This window comes from Pseudophryne corroboree, chromosome 1 (assembly GCF_028390025.1).
Source record: "Pseudophryne corroboree isolate aPseCor3 chromosome 1, aPseCor3.hap2, whole genome shotgun sequence".
NCBI classification, from domain to species: Eukaryota; Metazoa; Chordata; class Amphibia; order Anura; family Myobatrachidae; genus Pseudophryne; species Pseudophryne corroboree.
The window spans coordinates 364,801,058-364,821,550 of record NC_086444.1 but is presented as its reverse complement, the minus strand read 5'-3'; the positions used below and the strand labels follow the sequence as shown (position 1 = coordinate 364,821,550).

The window sequence follows — 20,493 nt, the reverse complement described above, 5'->3', positions numbered from 1 at the left end:
TCTTCTCCCCTTAGTCCCTCGGTGCAGTGAACCTGTTGCCAGCAGGATTCACTGAAAATAAAAAACCTATACTTGAACTTTTTTACTAAGCAGCTCAGGAGAGCCACCTAGTGAGCACCCTTCTCGTTCGGGCACAAAAATCTAACTGAGGCTTGGAGGAGGGTCATAGGGGGAGGAGCCAGTGCACACCAGGTAGTCCTAAAGCTTTTACTTTTGTGCCCAGTCTCCTGCGGAGCCGCTATCCCCCATGGTCCTTTCGGAGTCCCCAGCATCCACTAGGACGTCAGAGAAATAATAATCACGGACAGTCCCAACATGAGACACCTCACATCGCTAGGGCCTTTAGGGCATATTATTCCACTCTGTATAACCTTTCTGGTCCGACCGGAAGACCTGACAAGTTGTCCCATCAAACAGCCATAGCTGACTATTTACGGACCTTAGACTTCCCCACGCTATCCATAAAAGAAGTGGAGGATCTAGATGCCCCTTTTTCTACTGAGGAGGTTCAGAAAGTTATTGAATCCTCTCCCAACGGCAAGAGTCCCGGCCCGGATGGCTATACCATTGCTTATTATAAAGCTTTAAAAAAGAAATTAGTCCCTCTACTCACGAGAGCCTTCAACACTGTATCAGAACAATCGCCTTTCTCCCCACAATCTCTCGAAGCCCATATTGCAGTTCTACCCAAGGAGGGTAAAGACCCTAGTCTTTGCTCCAGTTATCGGCCAATTTCACTATTAAATATAGACATAAAACTTTTTGCCAAACTGATTGCAAACCGCCTTAAACTATTATTACCTGGTCTGATACATGGAGATCAAGCTGGATTTGTTTTAGGCCGAGAGGCTAGAGATAACACCTCTAAAGTGCTCAACATGATTCACTATGCAGGCCAGCTTTCATCCCCATCAGTCATATTGTCGACCGATGCTGAAAAAGCATTTGACAGAGTGGACTGGGACTTTCTGGCTGGTATACTGAAGCATCTTTGGCTCGGTAACACCTGTCTTCACAGAACCCTATCTCTTTATACTTCCCCGTCTGCCAAAATTAGGATTAATGGCTCCCTTTCCGATTCCTTTCCTATTTCCAATGGCACGCGACAGGGCTGCCCACTATCTCCATTGCTCTTTGTTCTTTGCATGGGAACATTAGCTCGAAGCATTAGGGCTAACCCGAATATCTCGGGCTTGCTGGTGAAGGGGACTGAATACAAACTGGCTTTATACGCCGATGACTTACTTGCTATAATCTCAAAACCGGTCACTTCTTTGCCGAACTTGATGGTAGAATTTGAGAAGTTTGGAGCCCTCTCTAACTTCAAAATAAATTATTCCAAATCTATTGCCATGAATTTAACTACTCCTCCTGATATAGTAGAGGGTCTGAAACATGCCTTCCCCTTTACCTGGCACGACCACAAATTAAAATACTTGGGGGTGTTACTGACCAACGATTTATCTAAATTATTCTCCCTAAATTTTAACCCCTTACTGGCCAGGCTGCGCCTAGACTTCCAGAAATGGAAGAAACTAAGACTGTCTTGGTTCGGCAGGATTAACGTTGTCAAAATGAACGCCCTCCCTAGGATACTATTCTTTCTCCAGACCCTTCCGATACACATCCCCCTACTTTGGCTCCGAGACGTCCAGAATCTTATTTGCGCGTTTGTTTGGGGACGTAAGACACCTAGGTTTAAACACGACATTTTATTTAGGAGAAAACATCAAGGGGGGCAACAACTCCCACATATTTCTAACTACTACCACGCAGTACATTTGAATAGGATTCTGGAATGGACGCGTGCTAAAGACCGAAAACAATGGGTCCTGCTAGAGGAGGGCTGTCTTCCACATTATATTGAAATAGCACCTTGGCTTCCTACCCTTCCGAAGGTTACACACCCCACGGTCTCCCCCACGCTTAAATTATGGGCCACGCTGAGATCCCAGAACCATATATCCTCCAAATGGTCCCCCCTAACCTCCCTTCTCCATAACTCCGAATTTGCTCCAGGTCTTCACGGGACAGCTTTTGCTCCATGGGCGGAAGCTGGGATTTTTAGAGTCGGTCAGCTGGTGAGCTCGGGTAGGGTGCGCTCCTTTTCAGATGTTCAGTCTTCTTGGAACCTTCATAGTGCTGAGTTTTGGAGGTTCCGGCAGGTTCATCATTTCATATCATCTTCTAAGAACCTCCCTGACATAACTAGGGATCTCACTGGGTTTGAAAGACTATGCACTTCTCCTAGTTCTCCCACACATACTATCTCGCATATCTATGCGCTTATCATGGAAAACTTTTTCCCGCAACCTCCTACCTTCATAGCTTCCTGGGAGAGAGAATTGGCAGGGCTACCCACGCAGATTAACTGGGATTCCGTATTCAACAACGCCCAGGCGAGTTCTCTATGCCTATCGACATTAGAGACCCTCTATAAACTTATATATAGGTGGTATAGGACTCCTCTTGTTCTCAATAAAATGTTTCCCTCTCTCTCGAATCTGTGTTGGAGATGTAAAAATGTCCCAGGGAGTTTTATACACATTTGGTGGGACTGCCCTCTGATAACTCCATTTTGGGCAGAGGTATTCAAGTGTTCCGAACAGATAGTGGGAGATTAGATCCCGAAAGACCCGGGTTTTTGGCTCCTCAATCACACCTCCGCACAAACACACTCCTACAAACACTCCCTGTTGAGACATCTTAGCAACGCAGCAAAAGCGGTTGTTCCAATTCTTTGGAGATCCATCTCACCACCCTCGATTAAATTATGGTTCACAAAGATCGATTACTTTTTAGATATGGAAGACCTTGTCTCCTTCTCATCTGGGAAAACCGTTAACTTTACAGCTATCTGGTTTCCCTGGTACGATTTTAAGGACTCATCTTTGTATCGATCCTACATGGTGACATAACCCACCTCATATTTATACTTATATTCAAATTCCGATTATGATATCTTTCTAATATGTCTCAGACCCTCAATTGAGGGAGAACCCCCCTCCGTCCCCCAAACAACCCGTCCCAGACACTCACCCCTGACTCTACCTGTTCTAAATTTCCCCCTCTTTTCTTTCTTCTTTCTTCTCTTCCTTTCTCCTCTTTCCCATTTTTCTATGCTGTTTTGTTAAAATGTTCCTCATTTATAAGTTCGGATGTTGTAAGCAAAGCAGACATGTTATTTTCATACTTTGGGCGCTCTATGTGTAGCGTGCTGATATGCAATGTTTTTTGTCCCCCCCCCTTCTTTTTTTGGAAAAGTATTGCTGTAATGTTTTGTCTGCTGCTTTAATTAATAAAAAACAGTTTACACAAAAAAAAAAAAAATTATGTACACTTGGTACATTTGATAAGGCCTATTTTCTAACACTATACAGCAGAATGATTTCATAATATGAAAGGATTTCAGTTCTACATGGATTTTGAATTGTTGCTGCCATCAAGTAGCTTCTGCCATCTAGCGTCTACTCCACTAACTTCTAACTTAATGGCATGGGCCTATTGCTCACCAGCAGCAAAATACAAATACCTGGTATTATGTGTTAAGACAAATTTAGGGGCTAATGCCACTTTGTGGCATGTGCCACTTTTCTACTAAGTCCCTCAGTTATTAAAAACACTTTACCAGAAAGGGTTATGGAAGGACAACGATGCAGTCGTTTAAAGGACAGGTAATCCAATTTTAAATATACTTTTGGGGGGAATTCAATTGTTTTTCCCAATGGGTGCCGAACAGAGCAATTCAATTGTTGCTCTGTATGGGCGAATGCGCCAAAGGGATCATTTCTTCTCGCCGCTTCCTGAGATGGCAATAACAATGTGCAAGTGGTGTGAGCACCCTAACCAGGACTATTTGCGGCTAAACCCTGTCTATTTAGGTGCTACAAGTGCAATAATGGGGACAGTGGCAGGTTGGGAGTTTGACTGGTGCGGTACACCTGTCAAACCGTAACGCAGGTGTCCTAAGGCGAGCTCAGGGAGGACAGAAACCTCCTGTGGAGCAGAAGGGCTTTCCACTTTTGCACAACAGTGAATGTACACTATAAGTTAAATCTAGCACATCAGATAGTATGGATACATGTGTAAGCAACTGAATGCAAATCTCACCACAAAGGGAAGGTCCTTTTCTTGTCACGACCCAAACGGTTTCTGTTTATAGTAGTAGAACAGGGCACTGCATCCAAGTGGTGGGAGCTGTTGGGCAGTGTTGGGACCCACTGGCTGTTTCTTTTTGCTTTCTGTTCCCTATAGACAGAAACACAAAATAGATGAAAGACATATCCAAAATGTAACTGGCACAAAAGTTTAGCGTATATGTACGGTTTGAAAAGTTAAAAAGAAAGGGTTATCTAACATTTGCCAGGTGATGCCAACAATGCTGATTTCTATACAACTGTAAAAAATTGGAATTAAATACACAACCTACAAAATAATTAGGGGCTGATATATTGGATTCCTTCATTATCACTGTAATCCATTGCATTTCAGAACTGCTACTCATTTCAGAAATGCTACAGCATTTACAAAGTGTGCAAGTTCAGAGAGGCCCTTCCTTACTATGCTTTAGCAATTTAACTATATGTTTAATAGTGAATATGCAATAACAATAATTCTACTACAATGTTGTCTTGTTTGTTACCAGCTCAAATTGATTACTGAAGGTCACGACAGTATGTCCATCAATAATGTGATAAACAATAGTAAAATAAAACAAGCTGGATACTTATTACAGGACAATTCAAACTACAATATTCCTCACTTGACTCAGATGCGTTGGATTCACACTTAATTAATACAAATGTTTATTGCAATTTCCTGAGTGCCATCTTCTGCTTTGATTATACTACCTTTATTCTGGAACTATGACACAATTGCATTCTTTTGGCGAGTGCCTATCTTTTGCATTCTCTCTAAAAAATATTATGTACATTATATTTATTTTGAGTTCCTAAACTGTGTTCTTTTTCAAAAGGAAACCAATGGATTTGTTGTTTTGTGGCTAAATTAACATGATTTTGGGGAGGTCTGGAACAGGAAAAAAAAACATTCACCAATATCAAAATGTCCCTCACCTGAGGTAAGTTGGAGGCTCCGTGCTAATAGAGACAGCTTTGTACTTTTCATCATTCCCGTCAAGAATCTCCTCCACTTCTGAAGCTTTTAATAGGGTAACACTGGTAGCCAAGGTTGTGTATCCATGGTCTAGATATGGAAAAACACCATATTAAAAAAGACAGTACAGGTTGAGTATCCCTTATCCAAAATGCTTGGGACCAGAGGTATTTTGGATATCGGATATTTCCATATTTTGGAATAATCGCATACCATAATGAGATATTATGGCGATGGGACCCAAGTCTAAGCACAGAATGCATTTATGTTACATATAAACCTTATACACACAGCCGGAAGGTAATTTTAGCCAATATTTTTTGTAACTTTGTGCATTGATCAAAGTGTATGTACATTCACACAATTCATTTATGTTTCATATACACCTTATACACACAGCCTGAAGGTCATTTAATACAATATTTTTAATAACTGTGTATTAAATAAAGTTTGTGTACATTGAGCCATCAAAAAACAAAGGTTTCACTATCTCACTCAAAAAAGTCTGTATTTCGGAATATTTGGATATGGGATACTCAACCTGTATACAACAATTTCACATGTAGATCAACAATCTCAATTGTAGGGAAACATCTTTGCATAGATAGGGAAAAGTGCTATTGGTGGTTACAATGTCAATAATTACATTGTGGACAGCAAAATGCTGGTGCTTGTTCCCAAGCTCTCTCTAAATTCAATGTGCATGGACACAGTGTCTAATACAGGGCTTGGCAATTTTTTTTAAGCTGGGTACACACGATGCACTATTTTAAACGATATCACTCATTTTCACCCTTTTGAGCAACATTGTTTGTAATATTGCCCAGTGTATACGCACTATATAGTTAATGAGGCGCGCTCCCATGGGTCGTTAACGATATTGCTGTCATCTGTGCACTCAGCTCAATTTTGGCTATGTCAGCCAAAACTGCATGTTCGGGCCTGCGGCGGGGTGATGTCACTGAAGGATATCGTTAGCAATATCGTTCAGTGTGTACGCCCTATATTGGCCACCCGGGAGGGTAGGGAAAACATTAGGCAATATCACTCATGGAGCATATCACCTAGTGTGTACCCGGCTTAACAAAACACAAACGTCACTTGCGCTCAATTCACAAGTCGTAAATGCATTACAGCTTGATGTAAGCATTATTTTCTATGCCCCACGTATATACCTCTGCTATCTGACAGCAACACTTGGATTTAGGATATTTACAAGAGAAAGAAAAACAAATCAGGTGGTAAACTAACCTATATATGTTGCAGACATAAAATTAGGGGGCCTGTGTTCAGTAAAATTTAGAGGTAAATATTTAGGCAGTACTGAGAATACAATGACTTGTACCTATTTTGCTGCTGAAGTTAAAAATGACAAAACTATCCAAGCAATCTGCTACATAACATGATGGGAGACATGCATCTGTGACTGATTGCCAACAATTCCCAGATCCTCCCATGCCAGGGTTGGGAATCAGTGTGTGATGGAACGTGTGCTAGGGACACTTGTTGCAAATAATTCCCTGACTAACCAGTTAAAAACAAACACAAAGCATCATTTACATTTCTTCCCATGCGAGGAGGCTACAATTTTCTTCCTTTCTTCAACTGTGGCCAAGCGTCTCCAGAGGGAAGGATACCTCTTGTACAGGGAGCCCCTAAACATGCGCAGGTAATTCCCCACCTGTGAACAGGAACACATGAATCAGTCGTGCTTCTTATATACCAGTTTCAGACGTAACATTTGTATGATACGAGGCATTGGACAGAGTGGTTAGTGTTTCTCATGTACTATAATCACTAGGACACTCATTCTAAAACCCAATTTTTGTAACAACAAATATGATCTCTAATATTCTATACAACAGGACTTCAACTTGAGCTTTTATTTTTCCCCAAACTCACCTCCCACTTGCAGTAACTTGTGCAGAGTAAAATCAGTGTTAAGTGTATTTTTCTCTATAGTTTCTTCACTGGTCCAGGTTACAGTAATTGGAAAACATATTTGAAGACATGGAGCACAACATTCTCGGATAGGGGGACTGGGTCCTACTGAATGCATGCAATAACCCCATTTTACCCCCCTTATATGCACCGTCCCCCCCATACTGTATTATTGTCTAGCACTCCTTCCTCTGTGCACCCTCCCTCCTGCCCCTTTGTCTCAGGCCCTGCTCTCTGCAGAGAGCTCCAGCTGCTGCTCCTGGCTGCGACCCCCATCTCCCCGGTCACACACCTCGGAGCCGATCATGTAGAACTCCCCATCTTCCTCTAATTGGAATTTCACCGGCTTTTGGCCGAACGTTTTACTCAGCGCCATAATCATCTTGCCGTTTCCCAGACCCAGCGCCGGGCTCGCCGCACCGAGCATGCGCGAAGTATCAACAGGTCTTAGCGCATGCGCAATCCAGGACGCTGCAATGAGCGTGCGTGGAGCTGCGTGGTTGCGTGACGCTAGGTCTGCGCGCTCCCTGCTCACCGTGCACGCCGTGCAGCGTCTACATGTTATGGTACGGTTGTTGTAGTAACATCAATGGGTTGGTATTCCCTTTGCCACATTGTTAGCTGAAAAACGCTACTATAGTACATTTATTGTGAATGGAGTATCGCTGATAAAAGAAATTTGAAATACAAGTTGTAACCCTTGGTTACGTATATAAAGGTATATTATTTGCTACTATACTTTCAGTACACTGTGCTTAACTGTACCCAAGCTTAACTTAAAGTCCTAGTTTTCTATACTTCACAGAGCTGGCTTGGGACAGGACAGCCAATAGATTCTATTTATTCCCTATGCTAAATAAATTAATCACACTCCATCTACTAGTGCTTTAATTAAATGTGATAGTATTTAATTAGAATAAAGTAATATAGTACCACATGGATAGTAATATAACAGTATGATACAATTTATAGGTTACACTTTACCTTCTAATTCTACCCTCATGGCATATACAGGTTTTCTGCATGCAATACAAAAAATTACCTTTACCTTTAAGGTGCTGTAGCTACTGTAGTACTGTATACTCCTAGGTGGACACCTGGTTTTACAAGTCATGCATGACACCTAGGGAGGCCAATCCCGGGATCGGGATCGGCGGGATCCCGGGATTTGGGCCTAAAAATGCCGGGATTTGAATCCCGGGATTGGAGCATCCAAACCCGGGATTCACGGGATTACACGGCGCATGCGCGGGAGGGTGGGTGTGTAAGTAATGCTACTTAACGCGGCGGCACTTCAAATGTGGCGCCGGCCGCCAGCCAATTAGAGCTGGCGGACCGGCAGCCAATCAGGGAAGCTGCCGCAGCAGCGGCAGCCACTCAGGAGCGACTGCTGCGGCCGCTTCTCTGATTGGCTGCCGGTCCGCCAGCTCTGGTTGGCTGGCGGCCGGCGCTTCATTTGAAATGCCGCCGCGTTCAGTGTGCCCATGGCTGCCGTCCACCTGATAGTAAGTGATATTACTTACACCCAGCCTCCCTCCCGCGCCGCTACCAACCCTCCCCGCTACCTACACACTCTCGCACCGCTACCTACATCCTCCCGCCCAGCTACTTACACCCTCTCGCACCGCTACCTACATCCTCCCGCCCAGCTACCTACACTCTCCGGCACCACTACCTACACCGTTCCTGCCTTCCGCGCCACTACCTACACCCTCCCGCACCACCACCTACCCTCCAGTGCTGCTCCCTACACCCTTTTTCACTGATCCCTACTGTAATCCCGGGATCCTGGGAAACACAGGATTGAGCGTTTTTCAATCCCGAATCCCGGGATTGAAAAAACGGCCCGGGATTGGCCTCCCTAATGACACCCCTTCATATACATATAAATTAGTAAAGTTAATGACTGTGGGAAAATACATACATTTTTATACTACCCTTATATTAATATAAAGTATGTTTTTCAATAAACATCAGTGTAGGGTTATTATTCAGCAATCTGCAAAACTGTATTCAAATCTCAATATCTTATGGATATATAGGTATATAATTATAAGGGCATATCCTTTGCTGCTGTTCAATACGTCAACTTGTGTGCTGAACCCTTTCCAATCTTATTTTGGAGATAAGTATGCTGATTGGATTTATACATACTCCCGTAGAACTTGTTATGATGACTGGGTGGTTTCCACAGGGTAAATTACTCTCACCTAGCCAAACAGTATCTGTATCAATCTTGTTTCCTTTACTCCTGTATCCAATATGTGTAGACAGTCTGGCAGTGCTCCCAGAATCTATAGTTACTTTGTTGAGCCAGACAGCACTGATACAATTAATGTGTCTTTTAATGTTACCATCTGTGTAATGTTACTTATCTGTGTAATATACTGGAAAATCACTCCTTATATTGTAACTGGATGCCAGATAGTTCTGCTCGTTGTAATGAATATGTCTGTGTATTTGGCTTGTAACTTCTGTGTACTAGTGCTCTACAGTCCTTAAATGCAGCCCATTCAATGTCAAAGTTCAAGATAAGCTGGTGGCATATCATAGCTTAAGTGTCTGTAGGTATTGCAGGTGAATGCAAATTTTAGTTCTCATCCATCCACGAATATCTGGGCTCACAGCTTTCTCTGAAACGGCTTTACAATACTTTGACCTGGTACATGCCGACAATGTTACTGCCGACTCTATCTCTCCCTCAACTCTGTCGTCGGTCGCTTGGTCCCGGCTACACTTAGCTCTCTATCTTTCACTGCTGCAGGAGGATGATCGGCCGAACTTCTGATGGTTTAACCTGGTTGAGCTTTGTATGGCGTTAACACCTAATGGCCCTCTCCCTTTGTCTGCTGATAATGTTTACAGCGGATAGTTGCGGCAGACGGAGATACCGTGGTGTACCTAGCTCCTCCCAGTACATAGCTTGCTGCCTCATAAGTCTTCCCCACAGTCCACTCTATGTTTACAGCAAGTGAAGTGGCTGTAAGTGCAGCTATGATCAGCGCTATAGTACCGATAGGCATGCATAGGACGTAGCTGCATCAGTCTCCCTGCCGCTCACTCAATGTTTACAGCGAGAGTGAGTGGCAGCCAGGGAAACATCAACAGTGCCACCCAATGCGCCTGTATCCAGGATTCTGCTCGGTGCTGGCCACAGTCCACCGCCCAATGTACAGATCTTATTGGCGAGGATAGCAAGCAGGAGCAGCGCTCTGACCGAGGGATCTGCAGTCTGCCGATCAGCGCTGAGGAGCCCACTTTTATGTCTCTAATTAGTGAGGCTCGCGCTGACCGGCAAACTCCTATTGGTGGCTTCTCGTCCCCACCGCCAATCCGCGCATCTCTCACCTCCAGCGGCTCGCGGTCAGTGCAGCGGGCGCGAGGGACCCACCTTCCCACCCGGCAGACTGTTCCTCAAGCGGCGTGTGGAAACAGACTGACGGATTGAGGACTGTTTTTGCTGCCCTTGCAGACTATTACTACTCAGCGCGCAGCACTCAGCACTGGGGACCCACTACAGCCATACCCTATAAACAGCTGCACTTGTCTCGTGCAGCAAAGCTTTAATCTACTTGGTTTACAACAAAACAGCTCTGTGTGTGTGTGTGTGTGTGTGTGTGTGTGTGTGTGTGTGTGTGTGTGTGTGTGTATATATATATATATATCATACTTTATCATATTTATTATAATTGAACCTCTATTTTTCATAAACATGGCTTTAGTATTATGAATTTTATTCTATAAATTTTATTTTATATATTATTTATTATACACAATATTATTATTATTATTATTTTATTAACACATGGCTACAAAGTTGCTAACTTGACTAGCGTGGTTACAGCATGACCAGCCTCATATGATAGGCTCTGTTTCTGAATTGGACAGGCACAAATGGAAGCTTTATCATCTGTGATTTAACCAATTTTTTTCTAAACGACAAGGATTGTCCATTTTCCAGTGTTTGGGAGTAAATGGCCGATTGCATACCTCCCAGCTGTCCTGAATACAGTGGGACAGTCACGCTAATTGGTTTCTGTCCCTCCCGCGGGTCGCAGTGACCCGAAGGCGGGGGGAGGGGGTTAGGTTGGGAGAGCTAGTGTTCGACAATCCAACCTTTTGTCAGGGATATTCTTCAACTGCTTTTACATGCTAGCAGAATGATGGAATTAGGTTGCTGAATTACATTACTCAGGACGTCTCATCCCCTACGTTGTTGGACATCCAGTCCAAATTCTCAGTTCCTCATAAATCTTTTTTCCAATACTTGCAAATTTGGCATTTCCATTCCACGATAGCATCACAACTTACTCATAGGTCTCTCGCCACTGTGGAGGGCCTAGCTCTCCGTGGGATGCCTCCTAAAGTGCTTATTTCTACTGTATACACTTTATTGCTCCCCTCACTCCCGGAAGATAGAGACACCCATGAAAGGCTTGGGAGACTGATCTTGGGGGGGAACTCTAGATAATGAGGATTGGACTGGCATATACTCTAATATTGCCTCAAACTCTATCTGTGTGCATGTGAAGGAAAAAGCATATACATTATTTTATAGATGGTATTATGTCCCTACTCGTCTTAAAATGCACCCAGAAATCTCCCCCCTGTGTTGGTGATGTAGTACGTCTGATGGCACATTCCTCCATATCTGTTGGAGCTGCTCAAAATTAGTACCCCTCAGTTGTTGTAGTGTGTGGGCACCTTTAGACATAGATTTTAAGAATTGTATCTAATATACACACACACAAAAAAGAAATTTTACAGTACAGTTTGTCAATGTTGAAAAATAGAGACATTTCCCAGAATATGAATATCCAAGGGCAAATCTTTGAAACTTGGAATTGACCCTGGCAACTGAGTCGCTTGGCAACTACTGTATACCCTTCTTGACAGTATTTCCTTTCCTGCATCGGCTGCATCGGAACTCTTGCATGGGATACAAAAACACTCTGCTAGATGAATTGGCTTTTGACAAAAAAAAAAATTAGCCTGTGTGTCTGTATGTGTGTAACTAACATTCTCTGAAAAGTGTAATATGTGTGCACTGTATAAATAACTTAATAAAGAAATAACTGTAACTCTTCTTCTTTTCTGTATACTTTGTTTGGCTGATTTATATTTAATTTGCACTCAGCATTGACTATTGGAGAGGTATTTATAGTATGTATTCTGCACAAATATTTACTTAAAACAAATATGGTGTCCATGTTTTCACTGAGGAAATCATTTAATACATGAGCACTTTTTCTAAAAAATACACTATTCACACTGACACGAAGAGTGCGCTAATTGCCTTAAATTAAAGGATAACTGATCCCTATGATAAACAACTCTTCAGTGTACACAGGAATTGTTTTAAAACAGATGAAGGATCATAAACGGTAAAAAGTAGCGCATTCTGCATCCATTGTAATAGCAATTTTATCTATATACTGTAGCACTTTTCTCCAAATAAGTCACAAGGCGCATATAATACAGTGAAACGTGAGGCGACCAATTTGGGTATGTTCCAATAGTTACAATGAGGAAAATGCAACTTATGAAATATAAGTATGGTTATCTATTGTATACAAGTATTAAATCCATTAACATGGGTTATTATTTACAGTACATTCCTGTATTCTGAAAGCTAAATAATATGCTTTGTTATGTAAGTGATACTATGGTCCAATGTTTTGCATGGTAAAATCAAGCAGGTATTCAATATTGTTGATAGTATTGGCGATTATCATCATTATAAAAGTTTATTTATAGGGCACCATAGATTCTATAGGGCTGGTCAGTCATCATACAGATATGACTTGCATGAATCCAATAAGCATAACAGATATATGAATGCAATTAGAGAAATAGAGAAGTATGGTAGAGAGGACTAATGAGGCTCTGACTAATGAGATCATTGTTTCAGAGAACAGACATGACAAAGACCATCAGGCACTGTGGAATTCTTCATTATTTTATACTCTAAAACATAGAGGAGGCATAAATGTTTGGAAACTAAGGGAAGGGGGGAGGGGGGGGGAGTGAAGTTTCTTAATTCCCCTCGTCACCCGGCTCCATAGCAGTGCATGCTAATATGGCCGAGATTGTCCATATTGGCCTGCATGCATAAGCGACGGGGCACCGACGATGAACAAGTGCGGGGCCGCGCATTCATCGTTGGTGCCTACACACTGAACAATATGAATGAGTTCTTGTCCATTAATGAACGAGAACGTTCATATCGTTCAGTGAAATCTTTAAGTGTGTAGGGCCCATTAGTTAAACTTGGGAAACAACAATAAATCCTCACACTACATGACCAATACAGATTTGCATGAAAGTCAGCATACTTACACTTGCACTGCGTACACTACACTTAGGGCCTAATTCAGCATGAGTTGTAGTTGTGCGAAAATTTGCACACCTACAACATATTCCAGTAACATGCGAGAGGGCGCCCAGCACAGGGCAAGGCCGCCCCGCATGACGGGTCCTCCCCACCTTCCCCACTGAAATGTGAGCGCTTATTAAAGGTAGCCCTCTGCCTGCACAGCCTAGCTGCAAAGGCATACAGTGGGCTGCCATGTTTTGGGTTGCAGCGGTACGCAGCCGCTGTGGCCTGCCCCACAAACGGTCCGGACCGCGCCCTCCCCAATGCCGCATTGACGCCCATTAAATGCTGCATCGGTGCCCCCGCCTTCCCTGCGAACGCATCTGCCTGTCAATCAGACAGAGGCGTTTGCATAAGTGAGATGCAATCTCACTGTGTGCACACGAGCAGTACGGCTCCTGGGCTCCTACAAGGGCTTCAGTATGTGAACGCCTCGGAGAGTGATAACTTGCACGGTGATAAAGTACCAGCCAATCAGGTCCTACTGTCATTTTTCAAACACAGCCTGAAACATAGTAGTTAGGAGCTGGTTGGTTGATACTTTATCACCATGCAGTTTATCACTCTCCAAATCTTGATAAATCTGGGCCTTAATGTGGACATCAGTTTGTATGCGTCAATGCATCTGCATCATCGCTATCCATACTCTTGCCACCCAGTACCACCGGGTATGGGTCGTTGGGTTGACACAACTTAGGTCGACCACTATTGGTCGATAGGGTCAATAGGTCGACATGGTCATTAGGTTGATATGTACTAGGTCAACAGGTCAAAAGGTCGACCTAATGACTGTCGATCTAATGACCGTATCCCGTACCACCCACCCATTCAGCCACAAATGGAGTTTCAAATAAGATTCATATTACTCGGAACCACTTGCAGATGCACACGCTCGGCTCCAGAGCATGCACAAATATCGCTAGATCTCTCTGTAAAATGGACCTGCTTGCAACTCTGAATCAACTTCTGTATGACACATTCTCCTTTCCCACACAATACAGAATGGAACTGTGCAGGTGCCATTGCTGTATTAACATACAAAAGAGAATTTATTCTGTGATGTAGCGTACAGGTACCAATCTCTCTTGTTTTGTGTGCATGACAGATTCCATGCCATGTAATCTAGCATGCAATGAAGAGCTGAATGGTGGCTACTGTACAATATTGATCCCACCATTAAATGTCCAGTGTAGTATGCAAAGCCCTGTCCTTAATAGTCAGTTTAAAATGCAGGTCTTGTTCCTTGGTGGCAGATGCATAAAATAAAGTTAATTTACTTGTGAGCAGTTTGCCATATATAGACCTTAGTTCCTGATGAATAAAGTATGTTCCCTAGAGGTCAATGGCCCTCATTCCGAGTTGATCACTAGCTGCTGTTGTTTGCTGCGTAGCGATCAGTGAAAACAATGGCTAATCTGCGCATGCGTATGCACCGCAGTGCGCACGTGCATCGTACGGGTACGAAGTCCTTTGTGGTTTTGCACTGGTTCTAGCGATGATTCCAATAGCACAGCCGAATGCAAGGAGATTCTGGGTGTCAACTGACCATTTTCTGTGAGTGTTTGGAAAAACGCAGGCGTGGCCGGGCGTTTGCTGGGCGGGTATCTGACGTCATTACCGTGTCACTCGTCGCAGCAATCATCACACAGAATAAGTAACTACAGGGCTGGTCTTGTTCTGCACAAAATGTGTTTGCTGCCGCGCGGCTGCACAGGCATTTGCACTTCTGCAAAGCGAAAATACTCTCCTCCGTGGGCTGCGACTATGCGTTTGCACGGCTGCTAAAAGTAGCTAGCGAGCGATCAACTCGGAATGAGGGCCAATGTATACTTCAGAGTTTGTTCCATAGGGGTATTTCAGACCTGACATGCGGGGGGACGTCCAGCACAGGGCTAGTCCGCCACACATGTCAGGCCCTGCCCCGTCGCACAAGTACAAAAGCATGCTTTTGTACTTGAAGAGTAGCTCCCCACCAGCGCAGTTCCTGCGCGCTGGCAGAGAGCTACTCGTTGCTTTGAGGGTCGCAGCGGCTGTATGTCACGTCACGCAGCCGCCGTGACCCGCCCCCTGCACGTTCCGGGCACGCCTGCGTTGCCCGGACCATGCCCCTAAAACGGCGGTCAAACGCCCGCCAAGCCACCATCTCTGCCTGTCAATCAGGCAGAGGCGATCGCAGGGCTGAGACATGAAAACGCACAGCAGCGATCAGGTCTGAATTAGCCCCCAAGTTCATTGGATAAACTGTGTTTCAGTTGTGTGATGTATGCAATTACGTGGCCTTGCAGGAGTCTGCAGGCTTATGCTGCAGACATGGTTAAACAGGTGCACTCTCCTGCACACAGAGTAGGCACATACCATACTTGCTTACTTTTGAAAAAGCATTTCAGGGAGATTGTGAAAGTAACACTTATCAGTGCAGACGTGTGCTGCTACATCTAAGAAGAATGTCATGAAAATTACTTACATCCAAACGTAAATTAACCCCAAAGTTAGTATACTGTATACGCATAGAATGTAACATATAATGGGGGTAAGGTACAAGCAGGGAGATTGATGGTCTATTCAGGGAGTCAGGGAGATTGCTACTATTTCAGGGAGTCTCCTGCAGAATGAGGGAGGGTAGGCAACTATGGCACATACACGTGGACAAATAAAGCTGATGAGCTTTCATACTTAATGCTGCAGACAGGGTTGAATATTCAGATCTTCCTACACTGAAGATATAGATGTAATTGGTTTCTGCTGAGGAAATTTCATTTTCTGCAGCAGGTTACATTGGTTTCCCCAGTGAAAACATCGGGGTGTAGAGTGGATCTGGATCCAGAGGCACCAACAGGCAAAGTTTTAGCTGTCCCATGATGCATAGGGGCCTCCTCTATAACCCTGCCTCCAGGCACTGTGAGCTCAGTTTTTAGTTGGTGCCTGCAGCAGCAGGTCACTAAACAGGAGGCCCTCAAAGCTTTTTACTTTTTGACTTTTTCTTCAGGGCTGACAGCACTGTAAATCTGACTGACTTCAGTGCTGCAGCTCCATCACCTCCCAAGAGGCGCCGCATACTCCCGCTGGCCTGGTTCCCGGGTACTTGTGGCAGGGACATCTGCGGACATAGGCTCAGTCCCGGATCACTCTCCAGGATCGCGTGGCTGCTACTGAGAGGCAGGTAATAAGGTCTCCTAGCGGAACCCGCCATTCAATCTCATTCCGTCCACAACCTAGGGAGATGGGCCGCGGCGTTGGCGTGGACAATGTCACTGGGCAGGGACCCTATCTGACCACCATGGCATTAGGAGCACAGGTCAGGTGTACTAACACCTAATTTAATAAGGCTCCATAGTACTTTGGGTGGAAGACCAGCATAGGGGAGGCAGTGCATGGCCTGTAGCCCCTCCCCCGGCTCAGGATGCCTTCTGCTACAGATTTCCCGCCCTGGAGCTGCCTCACTCGCCCTCTTTCCCTGACAGAAACTCTGGGCGCCATCTTAACAGCATAGCAGCAGCAGGTCTCCGGGATTGCTGGGCAAGGTCTCCCATGTAAACAGCGCCGTGCATTTACATTACGCTTAAGTATCCTACCTGTCTCTGAGACAGCGTCAGTTGAGAATTGTGTATATTGCAGATTTTATTATACGAGTAGTGTGCTATATCCTCCGGTCTTTGGACTGTGCTGTAATATACTAGTCCAGTGCAGCTTTATTGTAATATAAATTCTGCATTGCATGTGACTGTATGTGCCTGTAGTGCTGTGTGGTTTCACTTTCATTGTTTCCCAGCTATACCTTTCACTATATTCTATACCCTGAGCTAGGTGCGTCGTTGGGTCAAGTAATATTGTTATACACAGAGTTTATCTATATGCATATATATGTATATTACTTCTGTGTCACAGTCACACTATACCTTATCTGCTTATTCCACAGATTATTGTTATTTGTCTGGCTATGTATCGTACTGTGTAAAGTCCATTTGTTTCCATTGTGCAATGTCTAACAAAAAGGGCAGCAAATCGGCGGAAGCTCCTGCATAGCATGCTCTGCGGGTTTATCAGAGGAGGAATCGTTACATGATGGGCTCTGTACTGCTTGCCATGCACCTCCCAGTCAGTCCACAGCTCCTGTACCTAGTCAGGAGCCCCCATGGGCAGCATTCACTGCCCTTCTGGGCACTCTGGTGGAACGCCTTGCGGCCCCTATGGGGCCGCCTGTGGCATTACCCATACAAGTTGTCCCTATGGTAAACCCGCCTTGGGCGGAAAATTTGTCTAACCAACTGCGACAGCTTAATCAGTCTCTGGTCAAACAGAAAACTACCTCGGGTCACACACGTGTACCTGGTTCCTCTGGGCAGGCTGCTTCCTCCTCTCAATCTACAGTACATACCTCTCTGATGTTTCCTCTGATGAAGAGGGGGCACATACGGTCCTGTCTGACACTGACTCCTATGTTGCAGACGAGGAAGCTCCCTTAATGGTAGATGTCCCTGCCTTGATAATTGCTCTTAAGCATATTCTCCAAATCACAAATGAGGAGGATGCCACTACTGTGGCAAAGAAAACTGACAAGTTTAAACAGCAGAAAGTGGTTGAAACTGTTTAACCTCATTCTGATCATTTAGTGGACATCAGATGGGAACCCTGGTCTAACCCAGGGCAGAAATTCCCTGTCCCCAAAAGGGCTTTAGCTTGTTATTCTCTCCCTGCAGAGTTATGTACCAAATGGGAGACTCCACCACCGGTCGACTCTCATGTCACCCGCCTCGTGGTTTCGTCCACTCTGCCTGTCACCACTGTCACCTCTCTGAGGGAACCAACAGATAAGCGCATTGAGGGATGCCTGAAATCTATTTACACCCTTACAAGGGCTGTTCATAGGCCCACTATTGCTGCCTCTTGGGCTGCAAAAGATATTGAGGCATGGGTTCAGGCGCTAGAGGAGGAGCTACCCGAGGATATCTCTGACAATGCCAGACATTACCTATATCATATTGCCACTGCTTCTTATTACATTCAAAAAGCATCCTCTGAGGAGGGAGTATTAGTTGCCAAGACGTCAGCTACATCTGTCCTGGCACGCCGGATTCTGTGGTTGAGGTCGTGGAAAGTGGACTTGGACTCAAAGAAGACTTTGGAAGTCCTCCCCTTCACTGGGACATTTTGTTTGGGGAATACCTGAATAAAATTGTGTCTGAACTGGCAGCTGCTATGACAGCTTTTCTCCCCACTACTAATCCTTCTCAGAAGGCAAAAAGTACCACTTTTCACTTCTTTCAGTCTCAAGGGAAAGCGAAAGGTCAGTCATACCCTAGACAATCTTGTGTTTCCAAAACCTCCAAGCCCAAGGCGAAACAGTCTTGGGCAGCCCGTCAGCCTGCTGCAAAACATAACAAGCCTGCTGCATGATGGGGCGGGCCAGGGACCTCAGGGTGGGAGGCCGACTTCTACAGTTCACCCAGGTCTGGCTCACGACCACTTCAGACGCTTGGGTACTGGAAGTTGTCTCTCACGGGTACGCTGTCTCGTTCAAGAGATGGCCCCCTCACCAGTTCTGCACAACAGCTCTCCCATCAGACCCGTTGAAAGCACAATCTCTACAAATGGTTGTAAACTTCCTCCTGAGTATGGGAGTGGTAGTGCCAGTTCCTCTGTCCCAGAGGGGCTGAGGTCACTACTCAACTGTTTCTGGTTCCGAAACCCAATGGGTTATTCCGGCATATACTCAACCTCAAGTCTTTGAACAAGTTTGTAAGAGTATCCAAGTTTTTTATATGGAAACGCTGCGCTCAATAGTTCTGGCTATGGAACCCGGAGACTATATGGTATTCCTGGATATACAGGATGCATATCTGCATATTCCTATTGCCATTTCACAGCAGCAGTTCCTGCGGTTTGCTATTGGCGACCTTCATTACCAATTCCAGGCTCTGCCATTTGGACTGGCTACGGCTCCTCGGATCTTCACCAAGGACATGGCCGTTATGACTGCTCACCTCCGTCGCCAGGATATCAGAATCCTCCCATATCTGGATGATCTCCTGATTCTGGCAAGTTCACACAAAGTCCTCCTCAGTTATCTCCAACTGACAGTGACTTTCCTACAAGCCCACGGGTGGCTGATAAATTGTAAAAAGTCCTCCCTGGTCCCAGCTCAGAGCATGGTGCACCTAGGGGCACAACTGGATACTCACAGTCAGAGACTGTTCTTGGGCCCGGACAATGGGGGTCATTCTGAGTTGATCGCTCGCTACTTTTCTCATACGTCCTAGAGGATGCTGGGGACTCCAAAAGGACCATGGGGTATAGACGGGATCCGCAGGAGACATGGGCACTTTAAGACTTTAAAAGGGGTGTGAACTGGCTCCTCCCTCTATGCCCCTCCTCCAGACTCCAGTTAGATTCTGTGCCCAGAGAGACTGGTCACACACTGAGGAGCTCTCCTGAGTTTCTCGGAAAAATGTTAGGTTTATTATTTTCAGGGAGCACTGCTGGCAACAGGCTCCCTGCATCGTGGGACTGAGGGGAGAGAAGCAGACTTACTTCTGTGAGTTTAAAGGCTCTGCTTCTTAGGCTACTGGACACCATTAGCTCCAGAGGGTCTGATCACTTGGTTCGCCTAGCTGCTCGTTCCCGGAGCCGCGTCGTCGTCCCCCTCACAGAGCCAGAAGAAAGAGGCCGGGTGAGTAAAAGAAGACAAGAAGACTTCAGTTAAGACTAGAGATGAGCGGGTTCGGTTTCTCGGAAACCGAACCCCCCCGAACTTCAGCCTTTTTACACGGGTCCGAGGCAGACTCGGATCTTCCCGCCTTGCTCGGCTAACCCGAGCGCGCCCGAACGTCATCATCCCGCTGTCGGATTCTCGCGAGGCTCGTATTCTATCGCGAGACTCGGATTCTATATAAGGAGCCGCGCGTCGCCGCCATTTTCACACGTGCATTGAGATTGATAGGGAGAGGACGTGGCTGGCGTCCTCTCCGTTTAGACTGTAGACTAGAGAGAGAGTAGAGAGTGACACTTGATTTACTAATTTTGGGGAGCATATTAGGACGGAGTACTACTTGCTGATAGTGTGA

General features: G+C 45.0%; 1 protein-coding gene across 2 annotated transcripts in view; it reads right to left on the bottom strand.

Annotated features, from left to right (window-relative positions):
* Positions 1–7,550, bottom strand: part of SMARCB1 (SWI/SNF related, matrix associated, actin dependent regulator of chromatin, subfamily b, member 1) — a 52,254-nt gene extending 44,704 nt beyond the window's left edge. Inside the window, exons 1-4 of one of the 2 annotated variants that reach the window (XM_063912988.1) lie at positions 7,349–7,550; positions 6,676–6,796; positions 5,076–5,205; positions 4,111–4,248 (exon numbers count right to left, since the gene is read on the bottom strand). In XM_063912988.1, coding sequence (XP_063769058.1) covers positions 4,111–4,248; positions 5,076–5,205; positions 6,676–6,796; positions 7,349–7,483 — 524 coding nt within the window. In that variant the 5' untranslated portion in view covers positions 7,484–7,550. The remainder of the gene's footprint in view (positions 1–4,110; positions 4,249–5,075; positions 5,206–6,675; positions 6,797–7,348) is intronic. The other variant, XM_063912989.1, reaches the window with a different exon arrangement.
* Positions 7,551–20,493: the final 12,943 nt, after the last annotated feature.